General features: G+C 37.4%; 1 protein-coding gene across 2 annotated transcripts; it reads right to left on the reverse strand.

Annotated features, from left to right (window-relative positions):
- Window positions 1-81: 81 nt before the first annotated feature.
- On the reverse strand, window positions 82-12966 carry xirp1 (xin actin binding repeat containing 1). Of its 2 annotated transcripts, XM_073814984.1 has the most exons (5): window positions 12775-12966; window positions 9502-9662; window positions 9222-9275; window positions 2741-7162; window positions 2163-2301 (listed from the first exon to the last, which is right to left on the reverse strand). In XM_073814984.1, exons 4-5 carry the CDS (start codon window positions 7160-7162, stop codon window positions 2299-2301), a joined length of 4425 nt encoding a protein of 1474 aa, XP_073671085.1. In that variant the 5' UTR covers window positions 9222-9275; window positions 9502-9662; window positions 12775-12966; the 3' UTR covers window positions 2163-2298. The 2 variants fall into 2 exon arrangements, with proteins under 2 accessions (XP_065132324.1, XP_073671085.1); XM_065276252.2 differs by having other exon boundaries at window positions 82-7162; window positions 12775-12963.
- Between the last annotated feature and the right edge of the window lie 2505 nt (window positions 12967-15471).

A 15471-nucleotide genomic window follows, 5' to 3' on the forward strand; every position in this document is an offset into this window, starting at 1 on the left:
TAGGCTACTAACATGAATTTAAGGTAAGATTTTACCTTATATTTGATAATAGTGTAAATCATAAACCATAAGAAATTCTGCAAGTTTGTAAGAATTTTATTTAAGTTAAATATACAACACCTAAAACATACATACATACTCAACATTAAATTTTTTAATAAAACAAGTCACAACTGTATGAAAAATCTTTCTCAATATTCTCAACATAACTGTTATCTGTACACACACACAAAATAAGAATAAAAATCTACTTTTTTCTATTATAAAGATATATAGAGATAAAAACAACATCAGCAAACATTGTAACAAAAGGGAATGAACTGCTAGCTTAATGTTTTTCTGTGTTTGAATGACCGAAAGTAACAAACACTTTGCCGTCTTTTCTTTTTGATAGAGAATTTGTAGATAAAGTGTGGCCAGATCTTTGCGACATGGGTGAAGTCATGGCATCATATCTTCCTGAATTGGTAACTACATCATACGAGGATGATGATTCTGTCTCAGACTGTTTTGTAACAAATGTAGATCTTTTGGTAGAGAAGTATGTATTTCCAAAGCAATCAACTTCTTCATATTTCTCACTGACGGTCTGAGTTCCAATAATTCCACTTTCAACCTGAGGGACTGTTTGTACTTCAAGAACACTCACCTTCCTTTTAGGACTTTGAGCGCTACATATGTGATTGTTGGCAGTTGAGGACTGTTTAAAGGTACTGCTTGCTTTAAGTTGGTCACTCACTTTTGTATCCACAGGTTTTCTTGCTGCAGAATGAATAGATATGAATGATGGAGAAGAAGGGAGATTCGAGCATGGTTTGCGTGCCTCTTTTAGCACCTCCGAATTTTCTGTTTTATCCGTATCATGTATCTGTTTAGACTGTACCGGCTTTGATTTACTGGAAACAATGCTTATTTTCCTAATGTTATTCGTACTTGGAGAAACATTGTCAGCATTTAAAGACTCACTAAATAGACCCGATAATCCTGCAATGTCAGCCTCAGACTTTAAATTCGAGACAGAATACAAAGCTTTTTTTATAGCTTCCTCTATGTCCATAAGTTTAGCTAACGTCTGCTCTTTCAAACGAATAATGTCCATGCTTGCTTTCTCTAAATCCTCAAAAGCAGCCTCAACTGAAGATACGCTCTCTAGATCATCTCTCAATCCCTCTGTTTCGGATCTCGTCTCCTTTGTAGAAGGTCTATGCTTTGTGTTTTTTGTTGGACCGGCTATCCAAGCAGGCATGTTCTCATACAAAGTCTTCAGAGATCTGACATCCACCTCGCAAGTCTCGCCCTCTATTTCCTGAACTTTTGACAAAATGATTTTCAGTTCCTCTCGTCTCATCAGATTTTCGAAGATCTCCATGGCAGCTTTCACATTGCCCTTTATGATATCCTCTTTGTGGACGGACAGCCTCTGCCGACGCTCGTCTTCGGTTTCCCTCTTTACTTTCTTTTCTCTCAAAACAACTTTCTTCTCAGTGTTACTGTGGTCTTTATATGATTCATTATGTTTTTCTGGTGTATCTGTGCCTTTATCTTTTTTGGGCAGGGGTAGGGCAACTTCATTTGTTGCTTGTTCCTCGATAGTTTTATTAGGAACTACTTTCATTTTCTTTGGAAAAGATGACGTTGTGTCTGCAGTAGCTGTTTTCTTTTCCCCAAAATTCTGGAGGGCAACCTTAAATCCCATGTTTAATTCTTCACTAGTGTCCACTGAATAATTTTGCATACACATCCTCATCTCTTCAGCAGCATTTATCTTCTGAATCACATTTTTCTCCAATTCAATTTTATTACAAGTCAAGGAACTGTCATCAACATTTTCTATTGTGCCTGTCGGGTTGTCCATATTTTGCATGCGTGAATTGTTAACCCATTGTTCAGTGTACTTCATTTTTTGAATATCCATAGGATCTCCTGGCCTTTGAACTGGTTCATGAATATTGTGTTGCTTGTTTTTAAGTTTGTTTGATGTATCTAGGCTATAAAAATTCAAAGTTTCCTTTTCATGCAAGTGTGTTTTCTTGAAGGGTGTCTTTTTGGGTAGAACTGATGGAGTGTTTTGGTTACTGATAGGAGGCTCAGGTGAACAGGTTTGTGAAACAAGTCCAGAATGAGTGGTGATGTTCAATGGCTTTGGTGGAATAACTGGTTTCTGACCTTTAACCTGATGACCTGTTTTCGGAGGGATAGGTGGTGGATGTGTGCTAGTCTGCGGATGTGAATTATCTGAGTTGGGACTTATGAAAGGTTCGGAGTTCAGTGCCAAGACGGTCAGATGCTCACTGCCGGTCACTGAAACCGAAGAAGACAATTCAGTATCAGATGAAGGCAATGTAACAAAACAACTCTGTTTGCATTTCTCAATCCCTGAGCCATTTTTTAATCTGTTCTGTTTACAAGATTTTCTATATAACATTGCTGCTTTGTAATCCCCTTTGGAAATATTAATGCTAGATTTTTCAAGAGACTGGAGTGTCTCTTGCATATTACCTCTTACAACATCCTCTCTGTCTACAGTTCTCTGCTCTTTCACAGCACATTGTAAAGACTGAATTGCAGCTTTTACATCACCTCTAACAATTTCAGGCTCTATCTCTGAAAACTTAGCATTGTTATCTACTCTCGTGGAGTCATTTTCTGTACTAACAACACTTGTTACATCTCTCCTTTCAACTTCATTCTGATGACAAACTGTTTCATTGGATCCCTGAGGTTTCTTGATAACACTAACCTTTCGAAATGTCGTAGTTATCTGCGGGTTGCTCGTGGATGATGTTGTAGACTGCTGCGCTGTTGAGATGTTTTGGCACTGAGATGATTCGTTCAGATTATATAACTTTCCAGGAGTGACAGCCTCTCGTTCCACTCTCATACTTTGGTTCTTCGCCATCTCCAATGACTTTTTGGCAGCTTTAACGTCCCCTGAAATGATTTCCTCCTTCATTATTTTCTTTTCATTATCTTCTGAGCACACATCCACAGCTTCTACATTCAGATCGTAAATGGTGCCTGGTACAATGACCTCACGTTCTACGAGCAAGCTTTGCTGCTTTGCTCGCTCCAAGGATTCAAGTGTTGCTTTAATATCCCCAGACACTACTTCTTCTTTCTCTACCACGAGTTGCTGCTTGATAGCTTCATCAAGTTGCTGCATGGCAGATAAAACATCACCTTTAACAATCTCCTCCTTTGGCACACAGCTTCCGACGGCCAGGTCTTTAGAAACCTCTGAGAAAACCTTTTTTGCACTCTTCACATCTCCTGGTACAACATCCAAGACGGTTCGTTCAACTTGTTCTCTTTGTTGATTGAGGTATCTCTTTGCTTCCTTCACATCACCATGGACAATTTCTATTTGTTCTCTCTGTGAGGAAGTCGGCTCCTCCTCAGATAGCTCTCGCTGTAGACTCTTAAGAGAACTGAGGTCGCCACTTTCAATGCAATTTCTATAGAGACCAACATTCCCCCTCTCGTTTTGTTCTAATCTGTAGGATTGCTTGGTCTGCTGGCTGTGGGCTGTGGCAAGAAGGTTGCCAATGGTGGACTTGACATCTCCTCGTGTGACATCTTGCGACTCCGTAGTTGTGCTTTTTTGATAGTGAAGGGAATACACTGTCATCTCTGACTGCCTTCCCTCTGATTCTTGCATAACCAATCCTGTCTTGATAGATTTTTGCTGAACCAGCAAGCTCTCAATAATTTTAACAGCTTCTTGAATCTCCCACATAGTTTCTGGGTTTTCTGCCGATCCAGGATGTTGTAGTGGAATTTCAAGCACTGTGCTGTGCACCTTTCCTTGGTCATCATCCTTAACAAGAACAACTTTAGGTCTGAAGTTCGGTCTGAACAACAATTGCAGCATTATGTTCCTGATGTTTCCTTCAACAACTTCCTCCTTTTCAACTTTGGGATCTTCACCACTAACAAACTGATATTTTGCCATGTTTACATACTTATAGTCATCGGCCTGGATGATGATTCCACTTGAATGAATAAATGAATCATGACAAAGACGGTAGAGTATATCTGTTACGCTCTCCACTGTGATTTTGTCCAGTGGTGTCGTCTCGAATAGCCAGGTGGTGCTTTTAACATCAGCCTTAGGAATTTCGTCCTTTGATGAAGCAGACTCTTCATTAGATTCTTGATCTTTAATCGTATCTAGTGGCTGTGATTCGAATAGCCAAGTGCATCGTTTCACATCACCCTTCGTGTTATCCTCTCTATGAACAGTTTGCAAGGTATTTTCCTCATCAGAGTCACCTTTCAGAGTACCAATAGGATGATTCTCAAAGAGCCAAGTGGAAGTGCGGACATCACCTTGTTGAACATCTGTAACGCTCACCATCCTTACAAACTTCTTTTGGGCTACTTGTTCAGTCTCAAAAAGTTGTTTGCTTTCTTGGACACTTTTCCCGTGACTTCTGTCTTCCACAACCTTTACCGAAGGCCCTTCACGTCCCTCAAGGGTGTCCAGAGGCTGCGTCTCAAACTTCCAGCGTGCCGATTTTACATCACCCTTGAGCACATCCTCCTGTGTAACGGCACGGATGACATAAATTTCTTTGTCTGCCTGAATGCTATCAAGTGGCTTGGTTTCAAACAGCCATCTTGCTCCCCTCACATCTCCTCCCATCATTTCCTCTTTCTTTACTGTGGTCACTTCATGAAACTGTCCATCTTTGTCTTTTATGGCATACAAGGGTTGGGATTCAAAAAGCATTGTGCTGGACTTTACATTGATGCTTGTGTTCATGGGTTGCTCAACAGTCATTGACTGGTGCAGTTGATCTTGATCCTGCATTTTGTCCAGCGAGAACGTTTCAAAAATAAACTTTTTATGTCCAACATCACCGCTTTCAACATCACTGACACTTTGGATTATTTGATCCTCCTTATCATTAATGTCACAGATAGGTTGATTCTCAAAGAGCCAAGTGAATTTGTGCACTGATCCTGACTGAATTTCATTGTCTTGCTGCTCGATGTTTGACTCTTTAATGCGCTCACCTCCGATTTCATCAAGTGAATTGGATTCAAAAATGTCTTTGACTCGAGAAACATCTCCAGACTGGACATCCACTTGACTGACGTATCTTATATCTTGCGCAGAATCAGTTTGCTTTGTTATTCTGTCCAAAGTCTCGGTTTCGAAAAGACGTTTTATTGTCTTTACATTGACATCACTTCTTACATCTTCCTGCACAGTACTGCACAATTTCAAATTGAATTCCTCCTTGTCTTTAATGTTATCTAATGGCTGAGTTTCAAAAAGCCAAGTGTGCGATTTCACATCAGCCACTGGCACTTGTTGTACATCCTGGGTTCTCTCTGATTTCTCATATAAAATGTCCATTGGTTGTGTCTCAAATAGCCATTTGCACGTCTTCACATTTCCCTTTTGACATTCTTCCTGTGGTGCTGCTGAATCCGTGTCTTTTTGATTGAATTTTAAATGGATGCAATCCAAAGGTTGTGTTTCAAACAACCATTTTGCTGTTCTTACATCATTTGTTGTATCTTCTTGCCTTGTAATGCCTTTGATGACTTCTACTTCGTTCTTACCTTCTTCAAACCTGTCTAGAGGTTTTGTCTCAAACATCCATTTGTAATTTTGCACGCTTCCTTTTATGCATTCCTCTCTACTGACAGTAGTTACCTTATGGAAGTTGCCAGCACTGTCCTTAATTGCATACAATGGGGTGGATTCATACAGCGAATGGTTGCCTTTGACGTCTCCAGCTGTAACATCACAGATCTGAGCTTGTGCATTCTCGCTCTGAGAGATGTGACTAAGAGGTAGAGTTTCAAAAAGATTCTTGAAAGTCTTGACATCTCCCCTCTCTACATCTTGAACTTTGCTTACGGTTTCACCTTTCATTTTACAAACACTGAATTTCTCAAACTGCTGCTTTTCGTCATTTTCATCTCTTTCATAGCTGTCTTTTAGAGAGTCCATAGGCTGTGTTTCAAAAAGCCATAGGGTGGACCCTACGTTACCTCCAACAATTGCCTCTTTTTCTATACCTTCAGATGACGACAGGGGTTGTTTTTCAAAAAGCTTTCGTTTGTTCCGAACATCTGCTGAGAGGTCCTCCTCTGTTCCTTTAAACTTTTGTTCTTCCACAGCACCTTCATGAATTGCATCAAGTGGTTGGGTTTCAAACATCCATTTCTTTTGGTCAACACCACCCTTTTGGGATTCCTCAAGTGAGATCCCCCGAATGATCTGCACACCAGTCCTTTCTTTATCAATGCGGTCCAAGGGCTGAGTTTCAAACAGCCAGCGTGCTGTTTTAAAGTTACTGCTCTGGATTTCCTCTCTACAGATCGACTTGATCTCATGGATGTGGCCGCTTGTGTCCCTTAGAGCGCAACAGGGATCTGAATGAAACAGTTTGATGTTTTTCTCCACATCTCCTTTGTTTTCCTGAAGTTCTGATTTTAGGGTTAGAAAACGTTGATCTTCAATGGAGCAGCAGCGCCCCAAAGCATCCAGTGGCTTTGATTCGAATAAGAGACGAGCACCTCTCACATCCCCCTTCTGAATAGGTTCCTTCAGTACAGCCTCCACAATCTCTTCATCCTCTATTTTCGACTTACTGATTGAATCTAGAGGCTGTGTCTCAAACAACCAGGTGGCCGTGCGAACGTCTCCTTTGACTAAACCTGGTTTGTCACCACCTGTTGCGTGTTGACCTTCAAACACCGAATGCTCAAACAGGGAGGATGTTCCCCTCACATCTCCACCTTGAAGATTTTCTTCATCAAGTAATTTTTTGGTTTCATGTGGGTCTCCAATGTTGTCAAGCTTCCAGTTTTCAAATATCCAACGCATGGATTGGACTTCTCCCTCTGCTGCTTGTGGATTTATTGCTTCTATCAGTTCATCATCTACGACATCATCAATAGTCATCTTTAATTCCGGGTGGATGTGTTTAAAAATACGTTTCAGTTCACTTTTCTGTCTTTGCTGGTAGCAATCTTTAAATGTGTCTTTTGGAGGTGGTACAGGGAGGAAGTTGTGATCGTGATCTATTTGAATTAACTGCAGAACTTGAGGTCTTGGCAGAGGAGGTGGAGGGGGAGGGAAATCCTCATCATCTCCACTGGCTGCATCTCTCACTTTTACCTTTTCGGCTACTTTTGCCATCTTGGATGCAAAGAAGAAGTATGCAGGCCCAAGTTACTCTCTGTAGTGCTATGCCATAATATTGAGTACTATATTAAAATGTTAGTAATTCATGCATTAAACACCGCAGCATACTTTACCTTTTTCTGTGAGTTTAGCTGGACATGGTTGATTAGTTCACTGCACACTGCACATCTGTATTCATGTGAAGCTCGACTCCAAGTTTATTTCACTTTTGTTAGCGCAAAATTCAAATATGCTCCATAACAGTTTTATATTTCATGCTTGAAAGGTATAAACAAGAACTGGAACATGAGTGTTTTCCACTCTTGTGTGACCCTGCTCCTAAAAATCCACCTAAAGACAGTTTTTGGTTTTATTTTTTTATACATAAAATCATCCTACATAATGTAAAGAACATTGTGTTAAAATATAACCTTGATATCTTTAATATTGACTGAATAAGGCCATGTGAAAAATTGAAACTACCGGTAGAGTAAAATTAATGATTGAAATCAAACTTTTTGAAATCAAATTTTTGCTCTTAATCTCATACTTAGATTATAAGACTTTAGCTTGGATTTCACAGAAAGAGTCACACATTAAGATTAATTTTGGCCATGTCTGAATGGCAGCTAATAAATTTAGCATTATTTGAATTATTAGGTAACACTTTACTTGAAGGGGTGTGCATAAGACTGACATGACACCTTCATAATCATGACATGACATGTGTCCTTTACTGTCATTTAAATGTCATTAAGTGTTAATACTTTGTCAAATAGTTTTATAAAAGCATCATGAATATTTTTCTTGACCTTAACTACAGTGGTACAAGTTGATCTTATCATTATAAAGTGTTAACACAATGTCAAATAATATTAAATACCACAACAAAATGCACAGACACATCAAAAGATTATACTTACCTTTATGCATGTGCACAATACAAACAGAGGACATTTTCTGCCATTTAATTTATTAATTTAATGTAATTAACTGTTTTCCAGTGATATGGACCCAACACTGCATGTGTACTGCATGTGTCCATTATTGTACTGTTTTCATTTAATTTTAGTTGAATGGGTTTCCAAATGCAGTAAAATATAATTGTATCACTTTTTATTTAGTATTATTATTGGATGATTGAATTTATTTCTTAAACACCTGGAGGAACCTTAAAAAACTGAACTAAAGAATATTCTCTACAAATATAAACTATTTGACAGAGTATTAATACTTAATGACATTTTAATGACAAATTATATTTGTACCACTGTAGTTGAGGTCAAGAAAAATATTCATGATGCTGTTATAAAACTATATGACAGAATATTATCACTTAATGACATTATAATGACAAATTGTATCAATGGTAAAAAGTGGACAGTTATGTTGTCTTGGTAATGTCAAGTTGTCAAAACAAAGACATCTCAAACAATGTCATCTTTGCATTAAAAATGACATAATTAAACAAATGACACTTAATAACGGTTGTCATAAACGTGCATAAAATGTCCTTCATGTTCATGGCACATGTCATGTCAGTCGTATGAACACCCCTTATAGTAAAGCGTTACCAATTATTATTATTATTATTATTATTGTTATTATTATTATTATTATTATTATGTACTTAACCATATCTGTATAAATATTAGAAGAGCTGTGAGGAATGTTAAAAGGTTACAAATTGTCTCAAATAAGTTTTGCAAGATGTGTGGTGATGTTACCTTGACAATGATACAATAATGCACTCTAACAAGGATGTAAAAAAGCTGTCACTGGGGTGGTACCTTTCAAAAAGTACACTTTTGTACCTAAAAGGTACATATTAGGACCTTTTTAAAAGGTACCATCCTAGTGACAAATTTTGTACCTTTTTTTCTGAGAGCTGTGGGCAGTTTAATATTTCTTTGTATGTATTATTGGCTACTAAAACAGTCACAACAGAACCACATTAATTGTCATTATAGTTATCTAAATAACCACACATCAACTATCTGCATTAGTCATTAGTCACACAGCAGGCTCACACAATCATCCTGACTTTGAAGTCAGTCAGAACTGTTGTTCATACCTTGCTTTGTTTCTTCTTTCCACTCAGGGTTAAGTGTTCTTGTATCCCGTTGCCCTAAGAAAGAAAATAATTCATTACTCCCAATCTGCACTATTAATTAAACAAATAATTTGCATAAAGGTGCATTTCACCAAACTATTGCTGACCAACAAAGGTGTTTAGTGTACTGCTATTCAAGGCTTCACAGCATGCATGCCTTTAGTCTGAACACTTGACCTTAAGGTCATAAATGTCTGTGTGATGTGAATGATACTGTATGACTAATACAACAGACACTCACTAGCTGTTCGGTGGATCCTGAAGCGTCTGAAGCTGCTATCTTTAAAAGATAAACAGCAGATCTGTCTTTCACGGTTGGGATGGGAGAGAATGTCAACTTTTGTTTGTGCTCTTGAAGACTGGATGATTCTTTCAGGTCTGTCTTGAAATGTCTTCTGTCATCTAATTCATATGAGAAACAAAATGTTGTTACACAAAACTACAATAAAAATGATTTATAACATAAGAATGGTATAAAGTGGTTTGTGTATTGCAAACACAGCTGTTTCTGAGGTATGTATGCAATGTGGCAGGAAATACCAGGTGCAAAAATATCCGTTGGCATGTTTTCTAAGCACATTTTATTATTTGACAATGAGTTGTTATCGATATAAATACATGTAATAAAACATAAACCTGGACCAACACTACCAAAGCATTTCTATGCTGGTTAATATTCCACCTTAAAAACAAAAAGCAGGCTATAAATAAAACAACAGTGATCATCTGACCCAGTTGTTTGGTCATTTATTAGCCCTGGGAACAGATAGACTGATAGTTGGGTATATATAGAGTGGAGCTGGTGTTGGTATGCTTTTTATCTATGAGCTATTATTACTCCTCAAGGGTGTCTGGAAACTATTTCACATAGTATATGGTCATGTAATGGCAAGATATTTAGCTTAAGTGTGCAATTTAGCTCAAAATGTAGGTCTATCATTTTACCTATATTGTATATGATTACAATTTGATTGTATTTTTTAAAATGGCATTTACTGAACTAAAATTAGATGGCTTACATGTCATTGTAAAATGAGAAAAGGAAATAACTGCACTGTCAGCTGTGACACTGTGACCATTTTTATGTTTGATATTTTTTGGGAAACAAAACCATATGTGACAAAGCTCAACTCGTTCAGATTTCTGCCATATATAACCAAAAGATTTGTAAAGTTTTGTTTTGTCAACATAATTGTGCAAACATTTTCAAAAGTCATCGTATTAGTTCATATTAGTACCTCAGAGATACAAACTGGCATCTCAAAGATACATTTTGGTACCAAATGTATACATGTATTTGTACCCAATGGTACCCTTTTTGAAGGGTACTGTCCCAGTGATGTCTCTTTCCTACAAGGTGTCCATCAAATCCTCCATTTGTAAAATAATAAGTAAAGCCAGTTAACAACACCGGAAGCCTGTAAGATGATTTTCTCTTTATATCCGACAAATTAAAAACCTATTTGTTATATCCACTGTTTAATGTGAGACCTGACATTCTGGTAATGGTTATTAATGTTTGGCACAGAAGAAACTACTGGTACATCTCCAGCTATTTTAAATCTGCTTTAACAACAAAGCCTTCCTTACGTAGGCCATTTTACCTAAAATCGAGAGCACTAGCTAGCAGCATTGGTCTGTCAGCTGTAAATAATGACTATATTCCAGCATACCTCAGTTTTTACACTGTAAGCTCTCATAGGACAAAAGGACAGAGACCGTCACTGGCGCCACTCACGAGTTAAGGCTTAAAAGGTTTGCATAGCTGAATGGGCATGAAGAATAACAGGGCTAATACTATGGTTCAGCTAGACTTTACTGTTACAGAGAGTATATTTAAATTATAAGCATGAAATAGATTTTGCTTTCTGATTTGTGAAAACTTGTATCACTTGTAACATACTGTATTTGGAAAACCTCAAAGTTTTTTCTTGAAGACTTAATGGGAAAGTTCACTAAAAAGTGATTCTGTCATTATTCATTTACTTTTATGTTTATTCCAAACTCATATAAGATACTTATTATATAAGAGGGCTGAGTAAATGATTATTTTCATCGTTGGATGAACTGTCCCTTTTATTGTAAATTGCAAATTTTATGTAAAGTCCACTTCATCATTGTGTCATGATGGTGTGATTAAAGTCACTGTCTGCATGTCCATTCAGCATAAATTGACGTAAATGCGGTATAATCAAGTTTATAGAGTGTTATGGACTTCAAACAAAGGCCTTCTCCGAATGGTTAATTTTAAACTTCATGTCACCCTGCTTTCTTCCTTTCTCGTTCACTATGTACTTATTATCTCGTTTAGAAATGGGTCTAACCATCTAGACATATAATTCAAAGATCATCGTGTCAGATGAATGCATTTCACAAAGACCAACCCCCACTTACAGTGTAGCTGGAGCTATTCAGGCACAGTAGGCATGCAGGCAGGAATGGGTGCACTATACTATAAGTGTCCCAGAATGTAAGTGCTTTTGTAGTGCTGACAGCTGTCCAAATTATTGTTATATGCGGATGGTATTTATTCTCTTCAGCTGCCTCCTTTGGTTTCCGGTGAGCACTCAAAGGTCTTGTTAAGACAATGAAAACGTCAAACCTCAGCAATGTCAACAAAGACCTTTTCAAAAGATAAATTATGTGTTTAAAGTAAGAGGTTATGTAAATGTCTTACTGAACAAGGAAAAACCTTGTTTATACAATTTTTATAGTGTTCACCTCTTTTGTCATGATTTTCAACACTGTATATTTAATAGTGGTTGTATGCCACTGTACAGTAGTTATATATCATTATCATTACATAGTGTACCTTCAATGTCAAAAAAAATTAAAATAAATAGTCAATAAATGGTTCCTAGGTGTCACTAGGTGACGGTACCCTTTAAAAAGGTCCTAATATATGTACTTTTAAGGTAGAGATATGAATATATTTGGTAGCAATCTGTACATTTAAGGTACTAATATGCACTCTTTAGGTGCAAAGGTGTAGTATTTGAAAGGGTACTGCCCCAGTGGCAGCTAGACACCATTTTTTTCTGACAGTGAATTAAATATACAAAACCATGACAAACACAAGAACACTATAAAAAAGAAGATGGTCAAAAGAAAAAGTGTCTACATTTTTTCTTGTTTAGTAAGAAATGTACGGTGTAGAATAATCTTTAGCTTTATAACTAATAAAAAACAAAAACATTTACTAAAACAAATCTTATCAAAATGCTATGTCATTGCAGTTATAGCCTGGTTTAATTGAAACAATACGAAGAAGCTCTTATTATTTCCTGACTTTATATGTAAAGTCTAGGTTACTGTACATTTTAGACAATTATCAATTATATCATAAGCCTTTTCCCTCAACTTATATAATATTCCCAGGCATTTCTTTAAATCAAAACTCTGAATAATTTGGTTATAACAAGTCCAAAGTAAAATGTTAAATGAAAAACAGCTTAGCATTCATTGCAAAAAAAAAAAGATAAACTTATACAAACTCATACAAGATTGTACTTACAAATTGAAATGGTGCCTGCTTTTCGTTTGCTGGTCTAAATAGCCTTCAAGGCTCAATCTTGTATATTTCCCAGTGTGATGAGTGTCTGTCTGGTACAAGCGTCTCCTCTCGTTGTATCCTATGCTCTGATGCTGTCCGTAGCGGTGGTCTTGTCTCACTCTGTCACTGACTTTGTTTCTGTCCCTTTTTAATGGGTGACAGCTGATTTTTATCACTGCTCACTGAGGAGCGGGGATGAGGCCAGCCTGCTATTTTGGAAGCAGCATTGGCGGTATTCCACACGCCTGAGTCAATCAGAGGTTTGGGAAGTGATTGGGGTACAGGAAACCCCTTTCCCACTATGAACATCACACTATATTTTCCTCATGTGTCATCGGACGTATGTATAATCAAAGGTGTGATGTGAATAAAAGAAATGGTTTTAGTGACTTTTGGCTAGTTGTTCAGAAAGAGTCTCATGTATCGTTTCTATTTATAAATGTCATTTCATTTAATAAGGTTGTAAACCCTCGACAACAATATCATGTGCTGTGACGTATGCTGAGATGTGTGTTGACTGCTTGGTAATGATCTTAAAATAATAATAGCACTAACTAATGCCATACTTGTACTTGTGAGTATTAATATTGAAAAACAGCCCAGTTTGTGGGAGTCTGCTAGACAAAACACAACATGTTGAGCTATTTGAATATAGGTAACCTTTAACCTTATAGGTACCAAGTGCAGAATGATTGTGGGTGATGCAATGAAGTATAGCTGTTGTACAGATTGATCTTTTCCATAAGATTGATTTTCTTTGTAAGGATCATCTATTATATGCTTTTATCCAAAGTGACTTACAAATGTGAATGCTACAACAATCTACTTCCTTGGAAGATGGAAATAAATGAGACATGATACAAAAAAGTGTTCAACTCGTTCAATGATCCAATCACAAGAGTTAAAGGAAATACCACACCAATATTTTCAATATTTTACTATGTTCTTACCTCAACTTAGATGAATTAATACATACCTATTTTTTTTCAATGCGTGCACTTTTAATCTTTGTACAGCGCTTCTTTAATGTGTTAGCATTTAGCCTAGCCCCATTCATTCCTATGGCTCCAAATAAAAGTTTTATTTTGTGCCACTGTACTTACTCGTGTAACTACTCATGTAGTCTTTAAATAGAGAAAACATGGAAGTGTTTGGTGGCTTCCAAATTCATCCCTGTTTGAAGCCATAAGAATGAATGGGGCTAGGCTAAATGCAGACACTTTCACAAGGCGCTGTGCACGCATTGAAAAAAGATTGGTATGTATTAATTTGTCTAAATTGAGGTAAGAACATAGTAAAATATTGAAAAACAGTGGTGTTTTCCTTTAACAACATAAATTCAGTGTGCAAACTGTAATGCTGCGATCAGACCAGCCGCGGTAGACGCGTCAAGCACGAGTGATTTCAATGTTAAGTCAATGTAAAGACATGTTGACGGGTGTCTGGAGGTCTCGCGGCGCGAATGAGGCGTTTAGCGTGGGAAACGCGTGAACTTTGGCGGAAAAACGCACCGCATTAACCAATCAGTAGCTTGCTCTAGTAGTGACATGATTACAGGAAGCGAGCAGGGCCGCAGAAGCCTATGGAAGGCCCTCCCATGACGCGAATTTCTGCGTGAATGTCTCGATGACTAGAATTTAACGTGCGGCTTTCACGCGCGAATGAAGCGAGTAAACTCAAAATGTTCAAGCGGCAAACTACATGCGGTAGATGCGAATTTGACGCCTCAAGCGGGTGGTGTGAACCCACGGTAAGACCTTTATGGCACACTGTCAGAAAAAAATTGTTAGTCACTGGGGCAGTTCCCTTTAAAAAGATCCTACTATGTGCAGTTTCAGTAAAGATATGTCTACATTAACAGTATTTACCTCTGAGGTACTAATATGTCTTTGAAAATATGTTGTTTGCATATGTCCACAGTCCACACATTTAGACCAGTAAAATATTACACATTATTCACAGAATAGGTTGTAGGTTTTATAGCATACTGCTAAGATTATCAGAGGTATATTTTTAACCCAGACACAGCCTGTGAATTCCTTCACCATGGGAGTTCAGATGGCCCTGAATGCCTCTGTAGAAGATTTTAAATGCCAGGGGTTTTGTCTACCGTGGGACATAAAGTTCAAATGACCTTTGACCTCATACTTACTGAATAACATCACAGCATAAAAATCTAACTGGTGAAATGACTTACTTATTTACACAAGTAAGTATTTCTTTATGTGTTTACATGCAACTTACCATTTAGTCCACCGGCGGATCGGGTGGCATATCTAGGTAACCCAGTTACAGTTCTCCTTTGTGTTGACTCAAAGCTTTTCTCCATCTGCCAACAGAATCAACACTGAACTTTATTTAAATGTTAGCCTACTGTAAAATGGGCTTTAAAGCTCCGCTTGGCTTAATTCATTTCACATTTTGATTTTATTTGGAACAATGCTAAAAACATTTATTGCTTAGTTTTAAGGGATTTCTTATACAGTAGTTATCATCATCAATATTTACAGCAGTATAAGGTGAAATACATTCTGTACTTTACACACCAAGCGGCAAAAGCTTCATTAGGAATAAGTCACACATTTGTTGAGTCATGTCAGTTCACGTTGCACTAACTAGAATAAAACATGACGTGAGTGTTAAACACACCTGATGAGT

Source organism: Paramisgurnus dabryanus, chromosome 6 (genome assembly GCF_030506205.2).
Source record: "Paramisgurnus dabryanus chromosome 6, PD_genome_1.1, whole genome shotgun sequence".
NCBI lineage: Eukaryota > Metazoa > Chordata > Actinopteri > Cypriniformes > Cobitidae > Paramisgurnus > Paramisgurnus dabryanus.

What these genes read in the sequence shown, in the direction of transcription:
- xirp1 (XM_065276252.2), bottom strand. Translation starts at nt 7,162, where the DNA reads ATGGCAAAAGTAGCCGAAAAGGTAAAAGTGAGAGATGCAGCCAGTGGA.